The sequence below is a fragment of the Cervus elaphus genome, chromosome 11, assembly GCF_910594005.1.
Source record: "Cervus elaphus chromosome 11, mCerEla1.1, whole genome shotgun sequence".
NCBI lineage: Eukaryota > Metazoa > Chordata > Mammalia > Artiodactyla > Cervidae > Cervus > Cervus elaphus.
This window is the reverse complement of record NC_057825.1, coordinates 33,316,029-33,340,125: the sequence shown is the minus strand read 5'-3', so window position 1 is coordinate 33,340,125 and position 24,097 is coordinate 33,316,029. Positions and strand designations below refer to the sequence as shown.

The following is a 24,097-nucleotide window of genomic DNA, read 5'->3' as shown; positions in this document are numbered from 1 at the left end:
CAGTATAGGTTCACTGATGTTGACAGTGGGGAAACTGAAGTGCAGGGGCAACGATATGGTGCTTTTTGCTGAATTTTGATGTGAACTTAAAACTGCTGTAAAAAAATCTATTAAAATTAATAACTTGTGTACTAAAATAGTAAAAATACTATACTGAGGCATATCCAACATTTCTCAACGCCTAATTCTAATAGGTAAAATATTCAATAGGTATTTGCTCATACACTGAATGGTGAAAATTCTTTCTTTTTTTTTTCATACAATTATTTTTAATTGAACTTGAAGATGTTTATTGCGTTCTAGTTTTGGTGGAAAAAAAGGTCACATACGTTATTTAGCACAGCCTTGTGAAATACACAAAGCGTAACTGGGGATGAGCATTTTCTCCTCCTAGTCCGTTTCTGAGGACTAAATCCTGAACTGCTTCGCTGGAGGAAGCCTTCCTGCAGTGGGTGGGCACCAAGTCTAACGTTCATTAATTTTCTCCTTTCAGTATAGGCAGCAACTCCCCATTTTCTTTCAGTTCCTTAACAATGTCCAGTCCTCCGACAAGCTCCCCCTTCACATACAGCTGAGGGTACGTTGGCCAATTGGAGTAAGCTTTTAATCCTTGCTGAACTTCTTCATCTTCCAATATATCAAATGTCTCATATTCAATCCCAGTACTATTTAGTATTTCCAAAATCTGTCTGCTGAAGCCACACTTAGCTTCCTGTTTGTTTCCTTTCATAAAGAGCATCACAGAAGCTTTATTTGTCAGTACTTTGAGACTTTCCTCTAACTTGGGGGCTTTGGGGCAAATCGTATCTAGTTCTTTAGATGCTTCTAGCTCCTTAATTATATCAAGTCCTCCTATGAGCTCTCCAGAAACATAGAGCTGGGGATAGGTGGGCCAATTGGAATAGGTTTTGAGGCCCTGACGAACTTCTTCATCTGAGAAGATATCAAAACTGCTAAACTGAATATTATGTTTGTTAAGAATTTCCACCATCTGCTTGCTGAAACCGCGGCGCGGCTCCTGAGGAGTTCCCTTCATGAACAGCATGCAGGGGGCAGCGTGAGTTAACTTCTTCAGGCGCAGGCTGAGGTCTTCCTTCGGGTGCTCACCACCACTTGGTGAGAAGGAGCCGCTAGACGCATGTCGCTGAACTTTTTTGGTCAACTCTGGGGCATGGGCACCATCTAATCGGTCGATTTTCTGAGAATTCTTGAAAAACAGAAAGGTGGGAACAGAACTAATTTCATATTTTTCAGATACTTCAGGAACAGCTTCTGCTTCCAACTTCACAAAAGAGACTTGTGGGTGCTCTTTGGCGAGTTCTGCCATCACATCGTTCATCTGAGCACACTGCGGAGCCCATGGTGCCCAGAAATGGACCACAAGAAGGGACTTGGCTCTGAGGCGCAGCAGCTCCTCAAACTGCCCGGCTGAGCCGACCTCCACCACGGCTGCCGCTGCCTCAGCCGCCCCCGCCGCCATGCTGCCCTGAAAATTCTTTCTTATACCTCAGGTCTGGGCAATGAAACCACTGGTTAAGAATGGAACACCAGATAGAGAAAAGCAAGGTCCTTTGTACCCTCAAGTCCTTTTGGGAGCAGAACCAGGAAGGCGATTAGAAAACGAATTAATCACTTTTAAGTGTTCACTTAAATCCAAACTCCTTCAGGAGAGATAAGACATATTAAAATGCTCAGAGGTCATCCAACCATTGAAATATCTGTATAATTGACAACTGGGTCACTCTGGAATAGGGCGGAGCAGGTATGCCTGTCTCTGTGGGAAATGCTCCATTCTGAGAATGATGGCATTTGGGAACAGGCTGGCAACGCTACCGGCATGAGTCCAGCAACATTATCCATCCATAGTAAGACAGGCTCCCCCTCCACCCACCCTGCTCTAAAGCTGAAGCTGTAGACAGGGTACAAGTAGCCAAAGGAAACCAAAAATATGCATTGAGACTCAGAAAAATGGAGAGAAGTGTTGAGATATAATATGCAAGTCCGTACAAAAACTAGTAACTAAAGCTAGTAAGAGATAATACTCAAACTGCCCTTCAGTTACATGATGTGTTATCTGTAGAACTCCAGCTGTGTGTGAAAAGTAAAGTGTCTAGAAGTGACCTTCAAGATGTCAATCGACTTCCAGTAACACCAGTCGTGTGACTGCCGGCCTGTCAGCGTCAGTGTGCTCCACCAGTCTATACTGGTTCAGCTAACTGGCTCAGCTTGGATTCCTGTAGAGTTGTGCTAAAGTGAAATATCTACATGTCTGATCTAGCTTTCACGGATAACAGGTGCAGTGGGTAGAGGAAACATTCTGACCATTCCAATATCAGGTATCTATCAAATAATGCCACTTGAGGTGTCAGTAGTGTCCCTGTGAGAGGCTGTGGAGACCCCAGTTGAGTTAAAGAAAAATGTTGCATCCCAGGATTACATGTTAGAAATTAGATGAACCCAATAAGGTAGTAGTGTACATGTTAGAAACCAAGGAAGCACTTGTAAGTGGGATTCTGAGTTGCTGGATTGAAAGTCCAGTCCGGCAGCCTTGGTTGGACTTGACGTCATTGTAGGGCAGTGTCACCATTTTACTGGCCCTGCACTGGTGCCAACCCAAGCTCATACCAGCTCATTTTCTACAATTTGCCTTGAATTCAGGCCAGTTACTAGGATTCACTCAAGAATTGAACCCATCTGTAACTGATTTTAGGTAGAGAAATGAAGCAGTGGAACATGTCTGGAGACCTGTGGACAGTCCTGCTAGCAGGCCTAGACTTTGGTCCTTCGTGAGGTGGGGTTTCTTTTTTCCTGGGAAAGAATGGTCATGGCTGACTGCTACTACAGAAGCAGGCTTCTGCCCAGTGTGGTAATTTACATCCTAACAAGGAAAGGGAGATGTTACAGTCCTCATGACCTCACTTTGTGTCAAGATTTTGCTATGCTTGCTACTTTATAATCCTGGGGCTGAAAAATGGAGGCAGCACCTCAGGGCTGCCTGTGAAAGGGAAAGTGGCAAGCTGGCCATCACCCCTGCTAGTCATCTCAGGTGTTTGTAATAGAAACAGAACTCAGCCCATGGATGCTGAAGTGGGCAGTGCACCTCTAGTACTGTTTATATTCTTTAAACACTCAAGGAAAGAAACTTGAGGTGAGAGCTGAAAATCCTGTACAGTTAGCTTATAGTCTCAAGTCAAAAATTAAAAGGGACATGGGTGATAAACCCTTGACTCATGTGTCTCTTGGAGTTCTGAATCTTTCACTCATTGCCTATAAAATGAACCAATTAATAAATGAAGGTCCTGGCAAGGAAGGAGACATCCTCTGATTGCTGGCCAAGAGTTCCTCTAGGACACTCTCCTCATCTTTTCCAGGCATATAATCCACAAGCTACCAAGGCAATCTTGGGACATGAATCACAAGGACAAGTGAGACCACAGCAAGCAAGTAGGGTGTCTAGAACGCTTGACAGGCCAAACTTTAGAATGATGGAAGCAGGCTTTTCTTGCCAGAAGCTCAACTACCAGAGGCTACAACCTTTGGGAGGGCAGAAGGCCAAAGAATGTGCAGGAGCTCACATTTTGTTGTCTTGTCCACAACTGTAGAAATTTCTGTATGAAGAGGCACAGAGGAAAACTAGAAATCAATCTGTGTCCTTTATTTCCACCAAGTGGGCATACCCACAAACCACATACTGTGTCCTGTCTCAACAGGTTGCTGGATGGTTTCCTGGGCCTGAGGCACATGATGACCTGGGCTCTGCTCTCCAGATAGATGGCAGGGGTGGGCAGTGGAGAAGGGCTGAACACGGAGGTCGAGACTCCCCAGCACTGAAGGGGGACAGAGAGCAAGGGTGCAGGACCATGATGGCAGGGGCAGTAGGAGCCTTGAAGGACCTAGGTTGAACATTTTGAGGTGAGAGGCCTCTCCACCCAGGCCTCCATGTCCACAGACAGCCACACCCAGACTGTGGGGAGAGACAAAGTTGCTGCCGCCCACTATGGCATTCTTCTAGATTCTTCTAGAAGTCCCTTTCTTTTTTCTGCCGTGGTTAAGGTCTGGGAACAGGAATCATTTGTCAGAAGAATGCAGAAGCCATTTGCTGGAGTCCACCTTTTCAAGATGAGCTGTTTGAGGCTTCAAGAATGAGAGAGAAGGAAGTGGAGAGCAGAGACAAGAGAGGCTACCAGGCCCAAGGACAGAGGCTGGGAGCCATGTGCAGTCGGGCAGAACAGTGGTCAGTGGAGTCGTGGGTCGGAGGCTGAGATACCTCTGGGCTCGTTGCCACCAAAACGGAAGAACTGAGGCAGAGGCAGCCCACGACTTGCTGAGGAGACAGAACTGAGGCACCAAGTAACAAAGACGCCTCTGCAGAACTGCCGCTCTCTGCCCCAGCAGTCTCCAACGGTCTGCTCCAGAGCCCAGCGGCCAGGGAGGCAGGGCCTACTGCTGGGATATCATGGCAAGTGCCCAGTCCAAGAAAGCCACTGTGGTGTCCTGTAGGCTGAGCCAGGTCCAGTGGGCAGCCTCACTCAGCTGTGTCTTCACGCAGTCCCAAGTCACCTTGCCTCTGGGAGGAAAGCAGACATTTTGGGGGTTGGGAAGTTGTGATGTGCAGCTGTGTCAAGTCAAAGAGCTGTAGCTCAGACTCACAACATGGATCTCAAAGTGCCCAAGGGATGCGCAGGGGGCAGGGCAGAGCGAGAAAACCAAAAGGGGAGCTATGTCCCTGGAGAAAGGGCCTGGGGCCAGGGCCTCCTGCTGGAGCCCTGGGGTAGGGCCTCACCTGCATGCCTCGTGGCAGCGCTCCTGGATCTGGGCCAGGGCCTCAAGCAGCATGTGCCACGTGGGCAGCAGGATGCTGTGGTAAAGAAACAGGAGCAGCTCCCTCAGAGAATGGAGCAGCTGGTTCAGGGCGTCAGGGAGCTGGGTCTGTAGCTGGACCATGAAGAATGAATGTGTTAGAACAACAGGGAAGGCAGTCCACGTGGGGCTGCACCTTCCCAAGAACACAGCCATCTGGCGAGACCAGCCTTCTCTGACCTCCCTGTCTCTGGCTTACCCTCTGGAAGAGGCTGACAAGGCTGTCACCAAACCAGGCAAGGTGTGAGGCACAGTGGGCAGAAAGGAAGCCGATGGTGGCATTGGTGTGGGCCCAGGCCAGCTGCAAGCCAGGCCTCACCACGGTCAGCAGGTGGGAGCCCCAGGCTGGCAATGTCTCCTCCAGCCAGCTGTAGGGGAGACACAGGGGAGGAAGAAGGTGTCTTGAGTCTCCCAAGCAGGTTGGCCTAAGAACAGCTGGGGCAAGGGAAGCCTTGGGAAAGGAAAACCACAGCAGCTTCCCATTGATTGTCAATGCCGTCACCACCCTGAACAGGCAAGCCCTCTCACTCCCATGCCTCCCTCTCCCCACTAGGTCCCCCCACCCCCACCCCTGGAGTTCTCACCTGTAGCCCTGCAGGCTGTAGGAGTAGATCTTGGTGCATGCCTGTTGGCCAGCAGGCAAGACACCAGATGACTGAAGCAGCCGGCCAGAAAGGGAGGCTGCAGAGAGGGGGCCTCAGGTGAGTGGGGAGGTGAGCGGGGCAGGGACTGGGGAGGCAGGCACTACAGGCCCCAGAGCAGGCCTAGTGAGGCATGGGGCAGAACTGGACATGCTCACAGGGTCATAGAGCCGGCTCCAGTCTGCTCTGGAGCATGTGTGGAGGGAGGGATGCAGGCCAGGGGAGCAAGAAGGGTGCAGCCAGGTGGAGCCATGGACTTGGGCATCAGGAAACCTTGGGTTTGAGGGTCAGCCTTTCTATTTCCTAGCTGTGATCTTATGCTAATTGGTAAATCTTTCTGAGCCTCAATTTCCTCAGAAATTAAAGACAAGATAACACTACTCAAATGAGACCATGAATATGCAAGCATTTCTACAATGCAAAGCACAGACACATCTGTCAGAAAAATGTCTGTTCTGGAATGTGTGTGGGGGTGGGGAGTGGTACATCCAGCTCCGTGTCCCCAGAAAAAGCCCCTGGCTATCTCCTTTGCCAGCCAATTCCTGCTTACCCTGGAAAGAGCTGTGTGACCGGAAGTCATGGCACAGGAAACCTACGGCAAAGACCAGCACCAACAGGAGTAGCCGTGCCCAGGGCAGCCGGAAGCCCTGAGCCTGCTGCAACAGACTCTAGAAGGAGAAGGGGCAGGGAGCAGTGGTCAGAAGGGAGAGGGGCTGGCTCTGGCCTCCTAAGGCAGGCCTCAAGCTAGGCCTTCCACAGAGAGGATCCAGCCCTCACACTACTCCAGAGGTGGTGGGGGCTCCAGCGGCAGGTGGGACAGGAATGTTATACAGGTCCAACTCAGGGTGTGCAGAGACTGCGAGGAGAACAGTGTGTGGATGGTGGTGGGAGGCGAGGGCAGTGGGCTGGGCACTGGCACCTTGCAGGCCGAGTCACAGGTGACGACATCCTGATTGCTGCCGCTGCCCTTCCTCAGCAGATCCTGGTTGGTAAGCTTGAAGGACTGAATGGTTTCTTGCAATGACTTCTGTGTCTGTAGAGTAAGAAAAGTCTAGGCTGAGAGCGTTAAGATTTAGCCCAGGAGGGAACCCTGAGCTTCCATTCTGCTTTGTATTTCACGCCAAAAGTGCTAATGGAGCGCCTTCCCAGAAAGTGGGGCCAGTGGCAGAGGGTACGAACCCAGAACCCAGACGAGGCTCAGCCTGCCATGTCTCCCCAGCTCCTCACCTTCTTGGGAATCCGCTCCCAGGACCTGAGCAGGTGCTCCAGCAGCAGGCTGTGAGGAAAGCACAATCCTTTCCCATCAGGAGGCCCATCTGGCCCCTCCCGTCGTCCATGGGCCCCAGCTCCTTCAGGCTGAAAGACCCTCCATGCCCCGTCCCCCACCCTCACAGAGGAGCAGCTTCCTGGAAGCCTCTCTGCAAAGTTCCCACAGGTATGAGCCTGAACAACAGTGACAAACATCCCCTTCTGCTTTCGGACAGGACACATCATGAAGAGTGAATTAAGGTTTCTCTGTGTGGATTGGAGGTAGGTGACCCCCACCCCCCAACCTGCCTGGACTGTGACAGGTGCTTGGGATAAAGCTGCCGCCAGACGCTGGTGCTGAGCGGGTCCACCATCAGGCACTCAGTCAGGCTTCTCAGGAGCTGCACAGGAGATAGAAGGGAGAGACTGCTGGGCCCCAGGCTATGGTGGGGAGTGCTAAGAGTTAACTCCCCCTCCTAGTTAGTGCCAAGTGGGGCCTCCAAGGCAGCACTCCACCCTGAAGGGTAGAGAAATTGTGCCCATACCCTCAAAATCTCCAAGAGGCTGTAAAGGGAGGAAGGGGCTCCTGAGATCAACATTCACTTGTCTGCAAGGGACCATGAGAGACTAGTCAGATCTGAATAGGCTGCCTTTTCAGTGCCATTCTTCTGAGGGTGAAGCATAAGGGAGCCAGCAGTTGGCTGTTGGGACCAAGCTGGGGAGGGGGGCAGAGAGGGGAGAAAACAGGCTCCCAGTGGCAGAGCCTGTCAGCAGATAGGGACCTCCCAACAGACCCCAGGAAGAAGAAAGGCACCTCCCACCAGTTCCTCACCTCTCTCTTCATCTCCGGAGGGCAGCTAGGGGTGGCTCTGGACAGGAAGGAGGGGAAGTAGGTATGTAGCGTGGATTCTGGCTTTGCCCCAAATGCCAGCACCTTCAGTCGTGGGTACAGCTGACACAGCTGCTCCTGCAGGCTGTGGAGGGGGTTGAGAGGAGAGCTGAGCATAGACTCTAACTGGCTTTGGGTGCTGTGTCCCTTGTACCTGCCGCAAAGTCCACACCCTGCCCAAGGTGGTGGTCATGAGGGGCCTTGTAATGGTTCTGTATCTTTCTAGACTCAGAGGCTTCTTGGAAAATCTGCTCAGAGTCATGGGTCCCCTGCCCAGAAAATGCCCACAGGCCAATCACCATTGAGGGCCCATGTAATTATTCCAGGGGTTCGATGATCCCATGAACATGAGGGTTGATAATCTTCAATTGAGGGTGGTGGGAGGTGAAGGGATAAATATAGTGTCCTAACCCTCTGCTGGGGTCCTTCACAGCAGGTTGTGCCCCGGGACAGCTCTACCTGGGAGTCAAGGAGTTGTTGGGCATATAGGCAAAGTCCAGAAGTGGGAAGAGGTCCTTGGGGCCAATCATGCCAAAGCCCTTGGTGAGGTTGGGGTGCATCCTGTTGGGGAGGAAAGAAACAGGCTTGTTGGGGAACACCTGCCCTGGCTACAGTCCCAGCTAAGAACATCTAAGAAAAAGGGCATAAACTCCACTTCATCCCCCCCACCACCCCACCCCCTGCCCCACTTCCTGGCTCCCTTCCTTTCCTTCTTCACCACCACTTTCTGACTTGGGAGGAACTGGTCCTGATGCTCCTTCACATCTATGGAAACCAGGATCACAGCATTCCCTTTTGTTGAAATAGCTACCTAAAAACACCCCAGGCCTGCTGCTTCCCTTCACCCCCCATTACTCACAGAAGCAGCCGGTCCAGGTATGCAATGGCGAAGGGAGACAGAGACTTGATGCCCAGCACAGGTAGCATAATCCCCAGCCACACTGTGGAGACAAAGGTCAGGGAGGAAGCCTCAAGCCTGGACCCACTGGGGACATTAAACAGGAACTTCCAGCTCCAAAACCTCTTTCTTTCTTTTACCTCTCAGTCCCTCAGTGAGGTTGGTAAAACCCGCTTGACCCAAGGCCCACATGATGGTCAAACACTTGGCTGGTCGGCTCTGGTGGGACCTCAGCAGTTCCAGGAACTGGGGAGACCAGTGAGGGAGGCAGGTTGGGAAAGGGCAAAGCACCAGGAGCACCCCCAAAGCCAAGGAATAAGACAGAATTCAACTGGGAGAGGACAAGGGAGCAGTGTGGTAACGTGGTGAAGTGACTCAGAGCACAGGCTCTGGTCTTCACTCACACTTATCACGTACTAGTTGACCAACTCTACAAAGTAACTGAGCCCCTCTGTGGCTCAATCTTCTCATTTACGAAATGGGAATAGCAGCACCTACCTCATATATATACATAGTGCTAAGGGCGTTACCTATTACTACTTGTCTTACAGGACCTCCCGCATCCCTTAATTGGGTTCAACAGAGTCGATTCTGCCCAGTCTCCCCAGTCCTGGCCTCCCGATGGCCCCATCACAACCCTGAGCTCACCTTGCCTAGGTTCGTGGTGACAATCTTGGGCTTGTCTTGCAGAATGGCCTGGATACAGATGCGGTAACCATGCAGTGACTCCCCTGGAGATACACATTCTCAGACCCACATGTACTAATCAGCACCCCAAACCTGTAATCTCCCTTTCAACAGCTGAGAGCCCAGAACCCAGGCCCAGGGAGTCCTAGCATCCTCCTTCTTTTCCAAGAGTGCTGGAATTAGCATGTTTCTCTGCTAAAACAGAACCTCTTCAGTTACTCTAGAAGCAGGAAAGGGGGATAGGTTCCCAAGATGGGACTGGCCTAATTCTCACGGGACCCTCTCACCTGGAGTCTTATCCAGTTCTTGTAGCATGGTGAATAGACAGTGGTCGAAAAAGAGCTCCAGGGATCCTGCAGCCTTCGCCAGTAGCCCTCGGATGATGCCACGCAGCTCCCGGCTCACCAGGCTATAGGGATAATCTAGGGTCGATAGGCCTCACATGAGAGCTAGCACCAGAAGCCTCTGCTAGCTCTGAGGCCTCTGCTTTGCTTCCTGAGAACTGTAAGTGAAGGCAGAGGTCACTGCACTGTGACTGGCATCCCCCCTATTTAAATGAGGCCCAGAAACTTTGAAGCCGTGCTAATCTGAGGACAGCTCAAATCACCCAGGTAAGTCAGGGCAGTGGGGGGCATGGGGCTCAGTTACTAAGTAATGTGCTTACATACAGCCCTTTCAGAATTTTCTTCAACTCGTCTGGAGAACTAACCGTGAGGATGCTGGCTAAGTGTGGGTTCACTTGGAGGTACTTGGAGCTTGTAGTTGAGATAGCTGGCCAGGTCCTTCAACCACACGGATGGGTTCCCAGAGAACACGTTCTGGCTCTTGTCCAGTTCCTTCTGCAGAGCTGCCAGGTCCAGCTGCCAGGAACATAGGTCCCTCATGGTGAGTTGTGGGTGTAGAGAAAAGGGGCAGAAGTGGGGAAATGGTTGAATTAGGTGGTGGCAGGAAAAACAAAGGGTTTCTGCTTTTCGATGCAAGTATGTGGAATGCTATACTTTTGCTGCATCCAGATCTTCAGGAACTAGAAAACAAGACAGTTTTAACTGCTGATCTCAAGAACTAATACTCTTGGGCCCCTCACTTGTTCAAGGGGTAAAACAGAAGACAAGACGGAAAGTGAAAGATCACTCCTTCCTTGGTGGGAGGAACCACAAGCAATTTTTCTAAACCCTCTGTGTATCTCTGGATTTTCAAGGTTTTCCTCTCACTAATCTATGGTTCTCTATAAACTCATTCCCTCTCTATCCTAAGTGTAGACACTGCATCCCTTTGTGTTTCCATCCTTTCCTGAAGGCCTCCTCTCAGTCAGCAGTGTCCCTCATCCCACAGGTCCCTCAGCAGCCCGTCCCTGTCCCACTTCTTTCATCCTCTCTACTCCTTGGGTCCTCATTCTTCCCCTGCCTAAAGTCTCGGCACACTCACAGCTTTCAGTGCCTCCTCCAGGCTGCGAAAGCGGCCCTGCTTCTGGTTCTGGTTGGTGAGGGTCGCCACCTTCTTAGCCTGCTTCTTGTTCCCCGGTTTCTTAGGCTCCACAGCAGGAGGTGGAACCTGCTCCTTATTCTGCCGCTTCATGATTTTCTCAAAGCCCCGCTCATACAGGGTGCTTGTCGTCTGGATTGGAGCTGGGGTAATGACAGGCAGAGAAAGGGGGGCAGCCCTGAATCAGGAGGGCCTCACAGAAATAGTGGTCCCTCCCCACACACTGGCACTTAATTAATCTCCAGGGAGGAGCCTGCCTCAAAGCCCTTTCTTGCATCCTACTTAAGGAGCCCTCCTGGTGGCTTCTTTCAGTTACCACAACTCTTGAGTTCATGGGCTTTTTCAGAGACGAGGCATTTCTTCATTACGAAATCAGAGTATGGGAAAATTGGGTGGGTGGGTGGGTGGTGTCCAACAAAGAGGGCTGGCTTCTTTGTTGAGTGGCTACCAATCTGGGAGATCACGATTTTCCCATCTTGGTTCTACCCCAGTTCCTCTTGGCTCTGATGTGACAACTCTATAATCAACAAGTGGCAAGCTTTCTCTGCTTCTCCAGGAGGCTTTGAGGAAACAAGCACCGCTTGGAATAACACTTGATGGGTGTGGAGATGTGTGTGGTGGATCATTTTCTCCCACTGCCGGGCCTCATGAGCGTCCCGGTCCCCACGCCCACCCCGTACATGCTGGTTACTTAAGGCGGGGGGCCCAGTGTATGATGAACCAGACTGCCCCTCCGCAGCTCTCGGACACCTGCCCGGCGAGGCCAGGCTATAGGGCCCGGGAACAGCTGGCAGGGAGTGTGTGCTGTCTGCTGAGCGTCCGAAGACCGGAATCCCGGTCCCCTCTAACAAGTGATCTAGGGGAAGGCGTCTAACTTCGCTGGGCCTCAGTTTACTCATGTGAGTGGCGAGGACGGCTACGTCCCTCGCGCTGTCTACCTCTTGTGAGGGTCAAGAGAATCGCCAGGGGAGCGCCGGCTGAAGGGGAAGGTATCGATCGGCAGGAGAGCTCGCGACTCCAGGAGCCCAGGGGTGTTTGGACCCTCTGGGCCCCGGTAGCTGCTCGCTACCACCCCGGGTGGGGAGGTGGGGGGCAGACCCGGGGCCGGGCGAGGGCTACAAGGGCCGGCGGGCCGGGTGGGTACTCACGGGTCAGGTCGTACTTCCACACTCCATTCGCCTCCCCGAGCGCCCGGCGGTCCCCTCCGCCGCCTTTACCACTGCTGCCGGCCCCAGGCCGCCGCCCCTTCTTCACCACCTCCCAGTGCCCCCCACCCGCCGTCTTGGCCGCCATGGCTCCGACCCTCCCGCCACGGCCGCCTCCCCGAGCTTTCCGGTCCGGTGCGGACGCGCCGCGCTCTGCCACGTCTCCTCGCAGGGCCTCGCGGCGCGTGACGCCACCCACAAGGCAGCTTGGGACTTGTAGTCGTTGGTGTTTGCCGGGTTCTTCCACGCTAGGGGTCGGCGCGACGTCAGGAACCTTTCTCAGCCAAAAAAAAAAAAAAAAAAAAAAAACCAGCCAAGCAAAAGATGTTGAGATGAGAGGCTACTGCTTTCGGACAACTTTTATTGAGCCAACCAGTCCATCTTAAAGGAGATCAGTCCTGGGTGTTCATTGGAAGGACTGATGCTGAAGCTGGAACTTCAATAGTTTGGCCACCTGATGCGAAAAGCTGACTCATTGGAAAAGACCCTGATGCTGGGAAAGATTGAGGGCAGGAGGAGAAGGGGACGACAGAGGATGAGATGGTTGGATGGCATCACCGACTCAATGGACATGAGTTTGGGTGAACTCCGGGAGTTGGTGATGGACAGGGAGGCCTGGAGTGCTCCGGTTCATGGGGTCGCAAAGAGTCGGACACGACTGAGCGACTGAACTGAACTGAACGTGGAAGTATTGGGTGACTTGGTAAAAATTTTAACTGTTTCTGGCTTTCTTTCCGTTCTAGCTGTGCAAGAAGGACGGAATGAAAATAATAATTCTCAGCTCCTGGGAGAGTTTGTAGATAAAATGCTCCCTTCCTTCCAGGAAAGTGCTAGTTTTTCTGTTGCTAATGATTAAACTTTGAGTTTAACGAGCTATTTAAAAAAAAAGCTATTTTGAAGGAACAAGGAAGGGTGGTGGAGCTTGAGGATTCCCGCCTTGAGGCAGTGTTTGGGGTGGGGTGGGGCAGGAAGTGGAGAGCTGAGAGCCCTTCCAAAGGAGGCAGAGAAAAGTCTGTGGCCTTGGGACAGCCAGCGCTGGGTTTCCCCTTGCAGGCAAGTGGGAAAGAAAAGGCTCTGACTCCCTCCGCGTAAGTCAGGCCCAAGTCCCAAGTGTGGCAGGGAAGCGATCAAGAATGGAAGACCTGAGGAACCACTTAAGCAGGTGACCTGCTCTGACATCCCCTCTCTCTGGAGGTCCCTCGGGCCATGCTTGTTGTATCATGTGAGACCTCAAAACTGGAAGCATCCCAGCAGGGGAGTATGAGTGAAGGTGAACTAGAAGTGATTTATCATGATTAAGGAAATGTGCTATTTCATATGCCCTACCATGCCAAGTTTTTTTTCAGTCCTATTCGACTTTTTACAGTCCTATGGACTGTAACCTGCCAGGTTCCTCTGTCCATGGGATTCTCCAGGCAAGAATATTGGAGTGAATTGCCCTCCTCCAGGGGATCTTCCCAACCCAGGGATCAAACCTGCATCTCTTAAGTCTCCTGCAGTGACAGGATGGTTCTTTTTACCACTAGTACCACATGGGAAGCTCACTATTTCATGCACACTCCCACATTTGACTATGAGATTCATACCTGCCATACTGAGGAACAGGCCAGGCAAGCCTTTATAGTAAGAACTAGAGTTTAACTTCCCACAGGATGAATAGTTTAGGGAGTGATGAATTCCTTTAGGAAGGAGATTAGAGAAGGCTTCCTAAAGGAGATGACACTGGAAATGTGTCCTGAGGAATGGGCAAATAGTCATTGGTTGGGGATTAGGGCAAGTGGAGAGAACAGGCCAGATGTGTGAACTTATGTAAGCAAAGGCCTACAAAGGTGGGACACAGCGGGGCAGGTCTGGGAGAGTGGAAGTAGTTCAATGTGACGGTGCTTCATGGATTTTGGAGGTTATGTGGTTGGAAAGGGATCTGAGCCCATATGCCAAGGTCTTTGCCTGTTAAATTTTGACTTCATCCTGCAGATCGTGGGAACCCAGTAGGAAAATGGCATACCTACTTTTGGAAAGGTAAGTGGGGACAGGTAAAGGATGGGGTGGGCTGGAGGCAGAAAGTAGGAGATAACCACCTCTTGCTGCTTCCTTCTGCCTGCCCTCCAGCCCCTGCAGGCCTGACCATCGCTGACTTTGCCTCAGGTCAAAGGGTCTGAAATGAAGTGCTTTTGCCCAGGACTATATTTGAGATGATCATTAATACATTTTTTTCCACATAATTGGTTTAGCTCTCCTCAGACACTGTCTTCTCTTTGTTCTACCTCTTCTGTGTTACATGTATGGTCACAAAAGCGACACTGATTTTGGAAGAGAAACAGAAAGGGCTTTCCATAGAGGCAAAGAAGGGGGTGTTCCATGGTAGAAATATAGAGAAGGGTGGGGAAGGGCTGTATTTCCTTAGAATAGTCCAGCAGGTCATCTATTGTACCTTGGCACCTAGGGGATAGAAGTCATTCACTTACTTATCCAGTAGCATTTCCTAAGCCCTTTCTCTACCTAATAAGCACTTAGCACAGAGGTAGGTGGGAGCTAGAGGACACACCTCACTTGCTTGAGAGGAACTCGAGAAACCTGTGTGGGAGACAGACAAAGCAGAAAATTGTAATTCACTGTCTTAAATGTTCCAGGGTTTGGGGAGGAGGCAGTGGCTTTACATCCTTGAGCTCTAGGTCTTCAAAGAGCAACCTTAGACACGAGCCATGAAGGGTGGGCTTGGGCAGGTACCCATGGGGTAAGAGGGAAGAATCAAAAGACTGGGTCAAGTTTGGGATGGACATGTACACACTGCTATATTTTAAATGGATAACCAACAAGAACCTGCTGTATAGCACACGGAACTCTGCTCAATGTTATGTGGCAGCCTGAATGGGAGGAGAGTTTGGGAGAGAATGGATACATGTATATGTATGGCTGAGTTTCTTCAGTGTTCACCTGAAACTATCACAACATTGTTAATTGGCTATACCCCAATACAAAATTTTAAAAAGTTAAAAAAGACTGGGTCAAAGAGGATGGGTGGGTGTCTGGTGTGGGGACAAGAACAGTGAGCTCACTGAAGCAGGTTGACCTACTGTATTGGTTTCCTGTTGCTGCTATAAGAAATTGCCACAAACTTAATGGCTTAACACAACACAAACTTCTTGTCTTATAGCTCTGGAAGGTGAAAGTCTGTCAGGGTCTCACTGGGGTAAAATATGGTATCTATAGGGCAGTGGTCCCTTGTGGAGACTCTAGGAGAGAACCTGTTTCCTTACCTCTCCCAGCCTCTGGAGGCTGACCAAATTCCTTCGCTCATATCTCCCTTCCATCTTCAAAGCCAGCAGTGATGGGTCAAGTCCTCCTCATATTGCATCACTCTGATCTCTTGCCCCACCCATCCCAATTTTATGGACTGTTGGCAATTACACTGGACCCATCTGGATAATCCAGGATACCCTCCTTATTTTAAAGTCAGCAGATTAGTGATTTAATTCCATCTGCCCGTTAATTCCCCTTTGCCATGTATTAATAACCTAACATATCCACAGGTTCTGGGGATTATAATGTGGACATCTTTGGAGGGAAGGGTTATTCTGCCCACCACACCCACTTAACCATCAGGGTGAGGTCCCAGCCTGAAGATGAACACTGGGCATCACAGAGAAACTACCATCTTCTTTTACTGTATCTACCTGGAATAGCCTTTAAAATTAGGCAGAAGAATTAAAAATGGTAAGAATTAAAAATCACTAAGATAAAATCATAATTTTAGTCATAAAGAAATAAAAGCAGGCTAGGAACTTGGAGGAGAAAAACAGGGGAATCAGGAGAATAAATTCAGAAGTCTCTGTATGTGGGAGTGGGAGTCAAATGGAGAAGGTGAAGTGAATGAGGAATGAACAGACATGGTTTGCTTATTTCAGGTTTCTAACTGGAGTCCCTGGAGAAATGCTGGTGGTCTGGCAGGAGGGTCTTGGAGCATGGCCGTGGAAGAAACAACATCCCAGCAGTGTCTTGGGCACACTCAGGACGGTGAAGAACACCTACCAAGGCTGGTCAGAAGCTAGAGGACAGTTCTGGAAGTCACACCTGTGTGGTCTTTGGGGATGAGCACAGAACAGTGAGTCAGGAGGTCTCAATTCTAGCCCAAGTTTTTACCACCTTGAGCAAATCATGTCACATGTAGGTCTCAGTCCTTTCCCCCATAAATAAGGGGCTGTTCTAAAGGGCAACCAAGGCTCTGTTTAAACGGGCCTGGTACCCACATTCAGCTAAGTGCCCTTGGTCCCTGTTGGACCTTCAGGACACTGGTTATCATGGCCCTTGGCTGGCACACACTGGGAATGCAGGGCTGTGCAAACATGATGTGACAGTTTCCAGCTCCCGGCTCCCATGAGAGCCTGTTCTGTGGAAGGAACCCCTTGGACACTGCTTTCCTCCTGGACTTCAGTGCTTAGAGCCCTTGCTCTTTGTAACCCACTCAGCTCCGTCATGTGAGCCCTTGTCCCCATATGGATCACTGATGTTGGGTGTGTGGACTTTGACAAGGGTGGCGGACAGTATGTGGTCATACTGGCCCAAAGGGGATGGAAACAAGGCACCTCTCAGCCAGGCCCCCCTGCCACCCCACAGCTGCTTGACTGGGTTGCCCACCATCACAGCCATAGTCCTGAATTCTGTTCCTCTTCAGGGAGCAGGAGTTCAGGCCTCCGTGCCTTCCCTTAGGGCCCTGGTACCAGCGTTGGGAGATGGGGGCTGGGTCAGAGCTGGGCTCTGAGGCTAAGCCAGTGATGCTTTCTGGGCCTGAGGGAGGATGGCAGTGGTGCTGTGCCCCATGGATATCACCTCTGGGGAGGGAGTCGCTCAGAGAAAAGCACTGAGACCCAGGCTGTGACTCAGTTGAGGGAGACATAGTATGGACTTTTACCACACAAGTTTATTTAAATAAAAGTGAACACATATGCAGGCTGGGTGGCCCGAAGGGCTGGGGACGGGGAGGCGGGCAGAGAAAAGGCAGACGTACAGGAGGTCCGGGCAGAGTCTGTGTGGTATGAACCAAGCTGCAGGGGAGTGGCTGGGAGCCTCAGGGCAGTGCCGGGCTGTGGTGCTGGGGGCAGGGGGCCAAGGGTGGGCGAGCCTGGTGCCAGGAGGTCGTTTTCATCCCTCACATGCTCCCCTCCCTCTCCCTGACCACCAGGGCCTTAGGTACCCCCTCCTCAGTCCCCCATCCCGCTCCTGACATCAGCCTTTCCCTCAACTACTGGGAAGTCAAAAGACAAAATAAATAAGAATCGGTGAGTTCAGTCACGGCCCTGGCAACGGGGGAAGGGAAGCCAAGCCAGGCGCGCTGCCCTGGAGCCCGTGCTGCCAGCCCTGGGAAAAGAACAGGTAAAGTGCAAGGAAAATCCAGTAAGTAAAAATATACCAATGACTTTGTCAAATATACAGCTGCTGGCTGTCAGGGGAGCGGGTGGCTGGCTGGGGTGGGTGGCTGCGGCACCCTGGGGGAGTGTTGGCCGACACAGCATAGAGACAACGGAAATAAATAGGGGTGGGGAGTGGGCAGGGGTCCCGCCCACTGGGCCTGTGCCTGCTCACCTGCCCCGTCCCCCCAAGCCCTGCTCGTCAGGCTCCCCAATGCCGCAGCACTGACATAAAGCACCGGCCGACTGGCTGTCAGGAAAGGAGTGTAATGTGGGGGTGGGAGCGGGGTGGGGAGGCACGGAAGCCGTGCAGTCAGCCAGGGCTGGGGCCGCCCTCAGTACTCGTCCTGGTCTTCCTGTTGATGTTCCTCAATCTCATCGTCCTCAGGGGGTGCAAATCCTTCCTGGAGGGTGGAAGGGAGAGAGATGCTGAGCCAGGCAGGCAGGCCGAAGCTGCAGACTCCTGCAGATGGCTTGGAGCCGGCCTGGGTTCCGGCCCCCTGCCGCGGCGCATGCTCTGTGGGACCTTGGGCTGGTGCCTTCAGCTGGCTGCCTTCACTGGCCCTTGCTCCCCATGGTCCCTTCTGGTCTCAGGGTCTGGTGGGAATGGGGGAGGCCCATCAGGTGCCCGGCAGGACTCACCTCGGTGGCATAGAGGATGCCAATGATGCCCGAGATGACGGGGCTGTTCTCACTTTCGTGTTCCTGGCAGATGAGCTCAATGTCTCGAAGTTTGCTGAAGTAGAAGTCACGTTCCTTCTCCAGTCCATCCACCGTTAGCTTCAAATCCAGTAGCTGCTCGGGTGGGGGAGAAAGTGGTGTTCAAGCAGAGACCCCAGCGTCAGCCTCCCTTCCCGCCCTGACGCCCCACGGGCCTGGCTTTCTCAGCTGCCCGTTGCACCCCACTCACTTGCTGGTTGAGCTCAAGAATCTGGGCATCGGTCTCGTGGCCACCATTTCGGGCTGATGGAGGATTCTTCCGGAGGATACAGGGGGGAGCCACGTTGCTCAGCCGGCCGGAGGTCTGCATATTTTTGGGGCCTGTGGGGGATGTCCTCTGTGGAACTGTCCAGAGGAGGAAAGTCAGATGGGGCTGCGTGAACCCACAGCCCACAGACGTGGCACGAGACAGCCTGGTGTGATGGCGGGGCAGGCCCATGCGAAAGGCAGGCACTCTTGCCCTCCCCTCCTCTCCCACTCTACACCTAGGCCTTAAGCCACGGCCACACGCGACACCACAGCAGCTGGGCAGCCCTCTGGCAAGCCTGGGAAAGCAGGGATGACAGGAGCTAAAGAAAGTGTAAGGTGTGGGGAGGGAGGAGAGCTGGACTGAGGGGGAGGGGAGGGGAACTGGGACCGCGAATTTGGGGAGTGGGGCTGGAAGGGTGAGGGCCCTCTTGTACTGACAGCTGAGGCCTGAGGAAAAGCAGCGGGCACAGGTCCTCAAGTCTGGCTCTTGCTGGGTCTTTCCTAACAGAAGCCCCAGCCCACAGCCACCCTCCCTGGGGGTGACTTCAGAGTCTCCAGACTGCAGGAGACCACAGAAGCCTTCCCCTGCCCCTGTGGGTGGCCTGGGCCTTGGTATGGGCTTGGTGCCCTCTGCTGGGCCTGATTCGGGTGCCCCAGCTCCTCCCCCGCACGCCGTCATGCTCTGGCCACTTATTTCCAGCTAAAGGCAGCTCCCAGGACAGAGCTTCTAATGCAAAGCAAGCAGGAGAGTGGGGGCAGGCCCAGGGGGCGGCAGCGCACACGGAGGAGCCACTCTGCTATGACGGGTTCAGACGCGGGGGGGCTGCTCCCCTTCCCTGGCCAATCCTCTCCCTGAGGCCCTGTGGCTTTTCTCCCTTCTCTTCTAGAACCCAGACAAAGCCTCGTTTCCAGAGATTGTCTCTTGAGGACTTGAGCTGTGAGATTCTGGAAACGCGGGAAGATTTGGTCCAGCTGGGCAAACGCCCATCCCCGGGGAATCAGGTGGGCAGAGGGCAGGAGGAGTCCTTGGTGCCGGCCCCAGGCCCTTGGCCGGGATGACCTGGACACAGGAACTGTGCCATGGGCTGCCCCGTCACCTCAAGGCCAGCAAGTTAGCTTGGGCGGCAGGAGGAAGTGGCTCGGGCCTCCCACCACCAGCGGCCACCTGGGCTGGCACCGGGGGCTCTCCTCCCACTGCGACTCCCCCTGGTCTAAGTGGGCAGCAGGCGGCGTCATCTGAACTCCGTGATAACAGTCTCCTTTAGGCTGGCGGGGGCCGGGCGGGCCGGTGGGCCCGGCCCCCCACACCCTCTCCCCAGCTCGGGCACGTTACCTGCTGTGCCAATGAGTTTCTTGGATTTGTTGAAGATCTGATCACCTGGGTTAGGAGGTGGTGCTACGTCCTGGCCCTGCCGCGCCAGCAGAGGGTTGTAATCCTTTCCATCATAGTTTGCGTCAAAGAATTTCTTAAACCACTGAATAAACTCAAAATTATCTTGGAATTTTCCTTTCACTAATTTCTCTACAGGAATGATCTGAAATAGACCACAGAAGCAGAGAACTTTAACCTCCGCTGCACAGCTGCCGTCCTTTGAGGGAGGGCCGCTGCTGTCAGGAAGGCCAGCCCCGGGGCTGCAGTGGCCCCACCTTCTCCGGGGCCCCTCCCCCCGCCCCGCCCCGTGCTGACAGAGCCGATGGGTAGGCTCCAGAGCCCCCGGCCTGGGGTCCAGAGACAGCCCTTTCCTCCGGGCACAGGAGGAAGTGCGTGGGGAGACGTCCCTTGGTGCTGCTCCCTGCACGTGGGGTGGGGGTTGCTGGAACCAGGGTCCTGGGTCATCGAGGCAGCAGTGAGCCAAGAGACTTTTCTTGGGCCCTACAGAGGAGGAACTTAACAGGAGCAGTACACCAAGAGGCTCAAGTGTAGGGTCCAGAGAGGAGGAAGGGATGGGAATGTGGTCAGGTTGGGGTGTCAAATGTTGTGGGGTTTTCCACTGAGCCTTGAGCTGGGGGAGCATGCCCCCTGGAGAGGCAGTGGGTGGAGAGTGGCATCAGAGCTGGAAGGACCCCAGCGGCCCCTGCTGCGGGCCATCTTCTTCCCTGGGGTCACAGAGCTCCTCGGGGGCCCCTCAGAGCGCAGGCACCTACTTTGTCGACACCCATCTTCTTGAAAGCTGCTTGCAGCACCTTGAAGTTGTGGATGTATTCGTGCTCTAGCTTGGCCTGGAACTTCACCTTCCTCAAGTGCACACAGCCAGGGAAGAGCATGTCCATGAACTGGCAGTAGGCTGCCCCTGCAGAGAAACATGGGCAGCTTGCTTTCACTTTCCTGGGCCCACTGGGGCTACTCCCCCGAACCTCCCCATCTCCTCTTCTCCTTCTCTGGGGCCAGGGCCAGTCATACTTGCAGAATAGTGAAGTGAAAGTCACTTAGTCATGTCCAACTCTCTGTGACCCCATGGACTGCAGCCCACCAAGCTTCTCTGTCCATGGAATTCTCCAGGCAAGAAGACTGGAGTGGGTTGCCATTTCCTTCTCTAATACTTGCAGGATATGCACAGCCAGAATTCCCAAGAATGGGAGCAATTACCATATAATGATACAGTGAGGTACCAGCACCATATCAAACACGGGCTTCCCCTGGTGGTTCAGGGGTTAAGGAATCCGCCTGCAGTGCAAGAGCCACAGGAGATGCAGTTTTGATCCCTGGGTTGGAAAGATCCCCTGGAAGAGGGCATGGCAACCCACTCCAGTATTCTTGCCTGGAAAATCCCATGGACAGAGGAGCCTGGCGGGCTACAGTCCACAGTGTTGCAAAGAGTAGGACATGACTGAATCGAGTTAGCGTGCATGCACCATATCAAACACTGCATGTATGACATTCAGTCCTAACAGCAACCCTACTTATACAGCTGATGTCATCTCCATTTATGGACCAGAAAACTGAGACCTAAAGAGGGGTGGTGACTTGCCCAGGGTTGCACTACAGGAAGAGCTGAGACTGGGACCTCCTGAGTGGCTGGGCTGGACCTGGTGCTGGTGACCTCTGGTTCACTGCTTGCCTCTCCTGCAGCCCTGCACTGTACTTCTACTGCTCTTCGCTTTGGACTTTTTCCATCCCATGGAGACCCCCCCATTTCCTTCCTTCAACTCCAGAACTTTGGCTGGTTGAGGGCTCTGCAGGTCTCCTTAATCTCCTTAATCCTCAATGTCCGCTGAGGCTATTCTGCCTCCCGCCTTCCCTGCCGTCCCCTCCGCACCCCCCTTCCCCATTCCCAGCCTCCAACCTGAGCAGAGCTGTTCTATCTTGGTATAGTTGAGGTGCAGGGAGTCGTTGACCCACGCAAGCATATCATGGCGACTCAGATTCTCACTGGTCACGGATGTGGAGTACACATTGACGGCCATGCCCCAGCTGCAAAGAAAGAGGAAAGGCAAGGTCAGCCCCTGGGGGCCTTGAGCTGTTCTTGGGCCTAAAGGAGAGAAGGGGCTGGAGGGTCCCTGGAAAAACGAGGAGCATCTTCCTCCAGACTAGCAGCTTACCTCCTGGAGAAGGGGTACTTACTCACCCTTGAACATCTGGTGAGTACCTACTATAAGATCTCCTGGAGAAGGAAATGGCAACCCATTCTAGTATTCTTGTGTGGAGAATCCTACAGACAGAGGAGCCTGGCAGGCTATAGTCCATGGGGCCACAGAGTCAGACACGACTGAGCACACACACATACTATACAGGGTGTGTATGTGTGCTCCGTTGGGTCTGACTCTCCAAGGAATTTTCCAGGCAAGAATACTGGAGTGGGGTGCCACTCCCTACTCTACGGGATCTTTTGGACCCAGGACTTGAACCTGCGTCTCTTGTGTCTCCTGTATTGGCAGGCAGATTCTTTACCACTTTGTTGTTACTCAGTTGCGTCCAACTCTTTGCAACCCCATAAGTTCCAATATTTTGGCCCCCTGATGCGAAGAGCTGACTCACCAGAAAAGACCCTGATGCTGGGAAAGATTGAGGGCAACAGGAGAAGGGGGCAGCAGAGGATGAGATGGTTAGATAACATCACTGACTCAATGGACATGAATTTGAGCAAACTCTGGGAGACAGTGAAGGACAAGGAAGCCTGGCGTGCTGCAGTCCATGGAGTGCAAAGAGCTGGACATGACTGATTGTGTGCGCATGTGAGCACGCGTGTGCGCGCGCACACACACACACATACACACACACATACACACACACACTATAGGATGGACCTGCGCTAAGAAGTGGTGAAGTCAGGCGTGGTCTCTGCCTCCAAAGAGTTTACAGACAGGCAGATGTCCAGAGCAGGGAGTGATGGGGCAGGAAGAGCAGGACAAGCAGAGTTCAGGGGTGGCACAAAGAAAGGAGTGACCTTTTCTGCTTGACAGGGTCAGCAAAGACTTCAGAGCAGTCTGAAAGGGGAAGGAATTTTCTGAATGTATGGGGGCACGGGGTGGAAGGGCTGTGCAGGCCCCAGGACTAGCAAGAACAAAGTTATGGCTTATTGCTGGGACTCTGAGTTGTTCAGCAGGCAGGGAAAACAGTGTTCGTGTTGGGGTGTGGTACAAAGAGGCCAGAAGGGGCTGGTTGCTCCGGGCTTTGTTTACCATGAGGAGTGTCAGCGAATGTTTGACGGGAGGATTCCTACGTGCTGTCTCTCATGAGTCCTTTGTCCCTCTTCAAGCGGAACAGCACGCTGCTCCCAGGGACTGAGGTCATTGTGTGAGGCAAGCATGAGTCTCCTTTAGTAAACATTCTCCTTAGGACAAAACAGCTTAATCTCCTTCCCCTTACTTGAGATATAGATTGTCTCCTGACCTTGTGACTAACGTTACCCTTTGTTCCCTTGGTAACGGTTGCTGTACATTTGGTTTTCTGATCTCTATCATTCCCGAAAGAAGTTTCTTGTACTGCAGCCTATATATACTCATAGAAAAATCATTAAAGCACCTTTGCTCCATCAGAGCTTAGGTCCCCGGGTCTTTTTTGTCTCTCTCTCTCTCTCTTTCTCTCTCTCTCTTTCTCTCTTTCACTTTCTTATCGTCGACTCCGCACCACAAGGTTCCGGTCCATTAAAGGACCCCAAAAGTCTGTTTAAACAAGGGAAGCCATTAGAGGATTTTAAGCAGATAGTGCTTGACCAGATTTGGGTTCTAGAAAGCTGTCTCATCTTCACATCTGCTCTGACTTCAAACTCTATATCCCCGTGGCTTGCTGATGCATCCACAGACACCTGAATTTCGCTTAAACAGAAACTTCCCTTAATACATGCTCTGCTTCTGTATTTGTTATCTCAGTGAATGTCACCATCAGTCACCCCATCACCCATGCTGGAAACCTGTGGGGTCAGTCCAGATAGCTTCTCCCCCTCATCCTCAAAGTCCATGATTCAGCAAGGCAGCTCTGCCCTCCAATGTGCCTGCTCTTCTGCGCCTCCTGCTGCCTTGGGGTTTCTGCACATCCATTCTCTCTGGCCAAGGTGAGGAAGAGCCTCCTAGGGGGCCCATCAGCCTCCAGGCTCTCCCTTGCTCTAGTCCATCGCTGACACTGCTGCACTCAGACTCCTGGAAAACAGCCCTGGTCTCTCCAACCCCTAGCTCACAAATGAGACACAAACGAGCAGTCACATACGAGACACCCAGTGGCTGGACTTGCCTTGCAGACTTGAACGGTTTCGCACTCACAGTGTTGGAAACATTTTTGAGTTAGTACTCAAGATTTTTCTGGAACAGAACTGAAGATTTTAAGTTGGGATGTTCCACACAAGCAAATTGGGATTTCTGGCTTCTTTTGGCAACCC

The 24,097-nt window shown here is 52.5% G+C and overlaps 3 protein-coding genes and 1 long non-coding RNA gene across 5 annotated transcripts in view; 1 reads left to right on the top strand and 3 right to left on the bottom strand.

Annotated features, from left to right (window-relative positions):
• Positions 1-257: 257 nt before the first annotated feature.
• On the bottom strand, positions 258-1,883 carry LOC122703250 (glutaredoxin-3-like). Its single transcript, XM_043917389.1, has one exon. It carries the CDS (start codon positions 1,478-1,480, stop codon positions 476-478), a length of 1,005 nt encoding a protein of 334 aa, XP_043773324.1. The 5' UTR covers positions 1,481-1,883; the 3' UTR covers positions 258-475.
• A 1,751-nt stretch (positions 1,884-3,634) lies between these two features.
• Positions 3,635-12,054, bottom strand: TMEM214 (transmembrane protein 214). Its single transcript, XM_043917388.1, has 17 exons — positions 11,854-12,054; positions 10,649-10,848; positions 9,933-10,083; positions 9,511-9,645; positions 9,185-9,267; positions 8,677-8,782; positions 8,498-8,579; positions 8,098-8,199; positions 7,582-7,723; positions 7,059-7,150; positions 6,729-6,777; positions 6,421-6,534; positions 6,052-6,169; positions 5,445-5,541; positions 5,060-5,228; positions 4,784-4,935; positions 3,635-4,567 (listed from the first exon to the last, which is right to left on the bottom strand). Exons 1-17 carry the CDS (start codon positions 11,996-11,998, stop codon positions 4,441-4,443), a joined length of 2,064 nt encoding a protein of 687 aa, XP_043773323.1. The 5' UTR covers positions 11,999-12,054; the 3' UTR covers positions 3,635-4,440.
• Positions 12,055-12,513: 459 nt separating this feature from the next.
• On the top strand, positions 12,514-16,139 carry LOC122703248. Its single transcript, XR_006343427.1, has 3 exons — positions 12,514-12,613; positions 13,885-13,929; positions 15,816-16,139. It is a non-coding gene; the product is annotated as an uncharacterized LOC122703248 (long non-coding RNA).
• A 669-nt stretch (positions 16,140-16,808) lies between these two features.
• MAPRE3 (microtubule associated protein RP/EB family member 3) overlaps positions 16,809-24,097 on the bottom strand; it is a 57,132-nt gene continuing 49,843 nt past the window's right edge. Inside the window, exons 2-7 of one of the 2 annotated variants that reach the window (XM_043917386.1) lie at positions 21,569-21,696; positions 20,430-20,575; positions 19,618-19,819; positions 18,226-18,380; positions 17,958-18,110; positions 16,809-17,719 (exon numbers count right to left, since the gene is read on the bottom strand). In XM_043917386.1, coding sequence (XP_043773321.1) covers positions 17,651-17,719; positions 17,958-18,110; positions 18,226-18,380; positions 19,618-19,819; positions 20,430-20,575; positions 21,569-21,689 — 846 coding nt within the window. In that variant the 5' untranslated portion in view covers positions 21,690-21,696 and the 3' untranslated portion in view covers positions 16,809-17,650. Of the gene's footprint in view, positions 17,720-17,957; positions 18,111-18,225; positions 18,381-19,617; positions 19,820-20,429; positions 20,576-21,568; positions 21,697-24,097 lie in introns of those variants that run through there. The other variant, XM_043917387.1, reaches the window with a different exon arrangement.

Excerpts from the sequence above, each read along its gene's own strand:
- LOC122703250 (XM_043917389.1), bottom strand. The coding sequence starts at position 1,480 with ATGGCGGCGGGGGCGGCTGAGGCAGCGGCAGCCGTGGTGGAGGTCGGC.
- TMEM214 (XM_043917388.1), bottom strand. The coding sequence starts at position 11,998 with ATGGCGGCCAAGACGGCGGGTGGGGGGCACTGGGAGGTGGTGAAGAAG. Across the intron at positions 7,724-8,097 it reads AACAACTCCTTGACTCCCAG|CCTGCAGGAGCAGCTGTGTC; the intron begins GTAGAGCTGTCC and ends CCCCCTCCACAG. Across the intron at positions 6,535-6,728 it reads GGGAGCGGATTCCCAAGAAG|ACACAGAAGTCATTGCAAGA; the intron begins GTGAGGAGCTGG and ends CTTACTCTACAG.